At 41.8% G+C, this 5,859-nt stretch overlaps 1 protein-coding gene across 1 annotated transcript in view; it reads left to right on the top strand.

The window, feature by feature from the left end:
• The first annotated feature begins 3,828 nt into the window (after window positions 1-3,828).
• The window catches only part of GABRR2 (gamma-aminobutyric acid type A receptor subunit rho2), a 46,257-nt gene continuing 44,226 nt past the window's right edge, over window positions 3,829-5,859 (top strand). The window contains exon 1 of the mRNA XM_044757521.2: window positions 3,829-4,098. Coding sequence (XP_044613456.1) covers window positions 3,911-4,098 — 188 coding nt within the window. The 5' untranslated portion in view covers window positions 3,829-3,910. The remainder of the gene's footprint in view (window positions 4,099-5,859) is intronic.

Genomic DNA, 5,859 nt, shown 5'->3' with positions numbered 1-5,859 from the left:
CCTTGTTTTGACCAAAGGTTGTATTCTTTATGTCATCTGGTCTTATCTCCTGTCCTTTCTGCCTCCTTGAATATTCTCTCACATCTTTCCCCTTCTTTTCATGCTCATGGCCACTACCCAAATGAGCCATCATCTCCTCTGAATTAGTGCAGTAACCTCTTAACAGGTCTCCAGTCTTGCCCCATTCCTCACCCTGCAGCCAGTCTTCTCCCATGCACAGATCTGACCCCGTCTCTCCCATTGCTTTTAAGATAGACCCAAATGCTTAATGGATGACACAAGGCTGTGCCAGACCAGAGTCCCATCTAGCTCTCTGGCCTAATCTGACCTCAGCGAATGCTACTGGGACCTTCCCACAGTTCTGAGCTTGAGCCACTGGGGCCAATTCTCTGTCCTGAGAGAAATGAACAAATGTTAAGGTTATACATCCACTGCCTCACACCACGTACAAAAATTAACTCAAAATGCGGGGCTGGCCCCGTGGCCGAGTGGTTAAGTTTGCGCGCTCCGCTGCAGGCGGCCCAGTGTTTCGTTAGTTCGAATCCTGGGCGCGGACATGGCACTGCTCATCAGACCACGCTGAGGCAGCGTCCCACATGCCACAACTAGAAGAACCCACAACGAAGAATACACAACTATGTACCGGGGGGCTTTGGGGAGAAAAAGGAAAAAAATAAAATATTTAAAAAAAAAAATTAACTCAAAATGGATCTAAAACTTTAAGAGAACAAAAACTATAAAACCATTAGAAGACAGCACAGAAAATCTTTGTGATTTGTTGCCTAATTGGTGAGGCAGTAGTTTCTTAGATATGAGATCAAAAGCACAAGCAATCAAAGAAAAAGTAGGTAAATTATATTTCATCAAAATAAAAAAATCTTTTCTGTTTCACCATTCAGAAAGTGAAAATACAACACAGAATGGGAGAAAATATTTGCAGATTATATGTCTCATTGGGGACTTGTATCCAGAATATCTAAAGAATTTTTATAATAATTTGATTTAAAAATGACAAAGGATTTGAATAAACATTTGTACAAAGAAGATACACACATGGCCAATAAACACACAAAAAGGTACTCTACATTAATCATTAGGGAAATGCATGTCAAAACCACAGTGAGATACCACTTCACACCCACTATGATGGCTAGCATAGAAAATGTGTTGGTGAGAACATGGAAAAATTGGAACCCTCGTCCTTTGTTGGTGGGAATGTAAAATGGTGCAGCCACTTTGAAAAACTGTTTGGCAGTTCCTCAAAAAGTTAAACAGAGTTCCCATATGACCCAGCAATTCCACTTCTAGGTGTATATCCAAGAGAAATGAAAACATGTTCACACAAACTTGTATGTGAATCTTCATAGCAGCATTATAGTCCAAACAGGAAACTCAAATGCCCATCAACTGATGAATGGATAAACAAAATGTGTTATATCTATACAATGGAATATTATTTGACAATAAAAATGAATAAAGTTATGATGCATGCTACAACATGGATGAATCTTGAAAACATGCTAAGTGAGTGACGTCAGACAAAAAAGGCTACATTGTATGATTCCATTTATGTGAAATATCCAAAATAGGCAAAGCCATAGAAACAGAAAGTAGATTGGTGATTGCCAGGGACTGAAGGGAAGGGAGAATGGGGAGTGACTGCCAATGGGTATGAGGTTTCTTTTGAGGGAGATGAAAATGTCCTAAAATTAGATAGTGATGATAGTTGCACAACTCTGAATATACTAAAAACCATACTTTAATAAAGGGGTGTATTTATAGTATGTGAATGATATTTCAGTAAAGCTGTTATGAAAAAACGTTACACCATCTCCAAGTGTGGTTTTCTCCCTACTGTAATTACAATAATTGAACCACTAAAAATAAGAGAGATTTAGAGAAAAAGTTGGTAAGACCTAGTTGGATCTGGAATGGAACAAAACAAATATTTCTTGAAAAAAAACCCATCTGGCACAGTTCTAGGGTTCTAGCTAGTCCTCGGTAGGCCTGTTCCATATGGAACAGAGGAAAAGAGAGATCTTTTGATCAAAATCTATGGAAAAGAACTTTAATAGGTCTCACCCCTTCCCCAGTAAGTCTTCGCCAGGAATGGGACTTTTAAACAAATTGCCTGGATAATTCTGAAGAATGGCCAGATTTGGGAACCACTGAATTAGTCTCCATACTGAATTATTCCCACTCCCAAGTTCCTATTTAACCCATCGTAGTGTGTCTTCCTGCGCATCTCGCAACTGAAACTACGGTTACCTGAAGTTAGGAACGATGTTCTGGTTGCCAGATCCAGTAACCTGTTTTCTGCCCTCACTTCTTCGCAGTACCTCCCTCCTTCCTGAAACTCACCTTTGGTTTTCATAGTCAACCTCTTTGCTACGTCTATGCTTTTGTTCTGGCTGCCCATCCATCCTTTAAGAGTATGGATTCTCCAGGATTCTGCGCTTGGACTTGAACTTCTATTTCCCTAGAAGATCTCACCCTTTCCTGTGGTTAAACTACCACGATGCACTGATGGACCCAAACCCATTTCTCCAATCCAGCCGTTTCTCCTGAGCTCAGGCTCATACTCCAGCTGCCTGTTGAGCATCTGCAGCTCCCATGGCACCTCACACTCCACAAGTCAGAATTTGTCTCCTCTCTCACAAACTTGTCCACCTCTAATGTATATAAATTAATGGTGGTACCATGCACCAGACCTACCTCCAGACCGGAATCCTAGGTATCACTGTTGACATCTCTTAGCTCCTCTATTTAGTCGCCATATGTATTCTACTTCAGTAATAACTTGACTGTCTCATTCTTCTATCTTCCCTCCTTCCCTTCCCTTAGGGCAGGACCTCATCCTCTTTTGTTATTACAACTTCCCTCATCTAACTGATCCCAGTTAGGAATTCCTTAAAAAATAAAGCAGATCATGTCATTCCAGTTTGCTTAAAAGAAATTCTTCTGATTCCTTCTTACATAATAAAATGCCAATTCCGTTTCACTTCTGGCTATTATTCTTCTCGCCCTCTATCCTCATCTCCCTACGTCTCTACCACACTAAACTCCATTCTCAGGACGCAGCAGGCAAGCAATAAGTAGTTTTTAAACATTTTATTCTGTGCAGTACATTAAATCTAACCACATATGTCTTTACAGTTCTAATGTTCATAATTGCATATCCCAGGATAGGAATCCAGTCTAATTTATGATGTGTGACATTAGACATCTTAGGATGAAAGACCAAAATTAATCTAATGCTCGTAATAGGAAGAAGAGCTTATATGATCATGAGTTCTCCTTTGGTTTTATGTTTTCCTTCAAAATCAAAATGTCTTTTATGCTTTGATAAGATATGTTTTCATTGAAAACAAGGCGTATATTTGGGGGAAAAGCAAGCATCCTTGGCCAGAGGTTAAGCACAATCTCTTAGACAGGAAACACAGCAACCCTGTGAAAACAGGTAATTTGTGTGCTTCTTAGCATTTCCTGAACACATTCATGTGCTCATCTCCAGGGTCCACTGAGTCTTCCCTGCAAATGCACTCAGGATCCGAGCTGACTCCCTGGTGGATGTGACAGACTGGTTTTACGCAGCCAGAGAGACGGATTAATGATCTCAGCAAAAGCTGACATGTTCAAGAGATTTAATTTTTTTTTTTTATATAACAGTTTTAGCCAAAGCTGTTTTAGGATTCAGCGGAAGCAGTGTTTCACAGGAGGACAAACTTGTTGACTAATGGCCAATCAGCAGGGGAGAGCAAAGCCTTGGTGTTTGTGTCACGGCCTGGGGGGTGGCGGGTGGGGTGGGACAAACATCATTATCAAATATTAAATCGGGAAAATCAGCCTGGCCAGCCATGCCCTCGCAGCCCCTCTGAGAAGCACCGTCACAAGGCAGCAGGCTGAATCAATGGTTAAGCCCGGGGAGATTTGCTCTGCCGCAGCTTACTGGAAAGCAGCTTGTGGCATCATAGACATTCACAGAATGCCTTATTTTACAAGACTCATCTTGTTCTTGTTTTGCCTGATGGTTCTTGTGGAGAGCAGAAAGCTCAAGAAGAGGAGATGGACAGGGCAGCTGGAAATGCCCAAGCCAAGGTAAAGTCGCGGGTGGGAAGGGAGGGAGGTCACCTGCGGCAGCGACAGCCACGCACAGTGGGACAGCTCTCAGGCGGGCTGGGGGTTATATCATCCTATTGGAATCCGTTTTCCATCCCTAAGTAGACGGAGCCTCACAGCCTCTCACTGGGCACAAATACTCTTCGTGTCACAAGCAGCGAGAGAGCGAAGCTAGAGTGGGTTGAGCCGTTCATTTTGATGTCTGTGTTCAGCCAAAGCATTTTGATTTAAGGCGGATAGTTGAAGACTTGGTAGATAAAACTTCTCAGACTGTGCATTTTTGTGTCTCAGGATTACATCCTCTAGGGAGCATAGATGGCCTGCTAAGTAATTACACTCCAGTATTTCGGGGGGAACTATATATAGGAATTTAGCCTGAACTGTTAAGAAAAAATGTAACTGGGAGTTGTCTTCTTTAAATTATTGGATTGGGAGCAACTTTATAATGATATCGAGTTTCATTTTACTGTTTTGATCCTAGAAAAGGTGTTTGAAATTTGCTAGGTTATCAGAAATATATGTGTGGACAAGAGTGAACGCCATTTCATGATGTAATGGAAATGTTTCCAGGGAGTCCTGGTTGGGCCCATAATTTGCATTCAAAACCATTACATTACAAATTAAAGTTCCTTAATGACTTTATGTTGGATTGATGCACAAAAGACACTCCAGGCCTGATGCACACATAAGGAATGTTCAGCATGAAGAAAAGAGCAAGCAGTTAAGATAAAAACACCACGCGTGAGAGGTTACACATCTGTTTTCCATTCTACTAAGCATTGGGTGAACTAATGATTATAAATATAATCTAATATCTTGAGGCACATTTTCTAGGTCGGTGGTCTCCATTTTTCATCCTGCACCACTATCAGTGACAATTTTTTGAAACTGTACCTCCAATATATGTATATTTACTTACAAATTACATACACGCGCTATTATAATATGTATATTAAATTAAAGCTTGATTGCTTCCTTATTTTTAGATAGAAACTATAAATGAGAATTACGATCTCTACTTCCTGCATCCCAGTGGACCACTTAGCATCCCAAGTGTGCGCCCCTGAGTTGGAGATGCTGCTCTGGGAGACGTAAATAACTCTGTAGGGCCTAATCCTGCTCAGTCAGAAAGTGAACAGATAAAAATCATCCTGGGTGATGGGAAGAGCTCTGCTCTGGAAGACAGCCTGCACGCATCGCCAGACTCACAGGCTGTCGAACTGACAGGGACCTCAGAGATCACCCGGTCCAGCAGTTACTCTGAGTTCTAATTCTGTGAGATGTGAGTAGGTGTTGTGTGAAAAGGGGATTCTAGCGTCAAAGAAGCTTGGGAAACCACGTTTGAGACCATTTTAAACAGATGTCTTTATAGCAGAACTTCTAGAACATTTATTATGCAAATAGACATTGTGAATCTTGAAGAGGGGGATAAATTGTGCAATGTTTCTCAAAAGAACTCACCCTTTTTTGAACTATCTTGTGGGATTCATTTCCGCAGAGCACACTTGGGAAACACTGCCTCATTTGACAGCTGCTGAAATGTTGGTGCAAAGGCACGAGTGATTCACACAGTTTGCTAGTGGCTCACCAGGACGGGAACATAGATGCCTGATTTACTCAGCCTGAGGGAAAAGCATTGTCTGGAGTTGTCTATTCCCCAAGAAGGGGGTTGGGGTTCCGCCCAAGTCCCTCAGGAATCCTTGGGGATCCCACTCGGCAGCCTGGGCTGTCACATCTCTG

This window comes from Equus asinus, chromosome 24 (assembly GCF_041296235.1).
Source record: "Equus asinus isolate D_3611 breed Donkey chromosome 24, EquAss-T2T_v2, whole genome shotgun sequence".
In the NCBI taxonomy this organism is placed as follows: Eukaryota; Metazoa; Chordata; class Mammalia; order Perissodactyla; family Equidae; genus Equus; species Equus asinus.
This window is presented reverse-complemented; position numbering and strand designations above follow the sequence as displayed.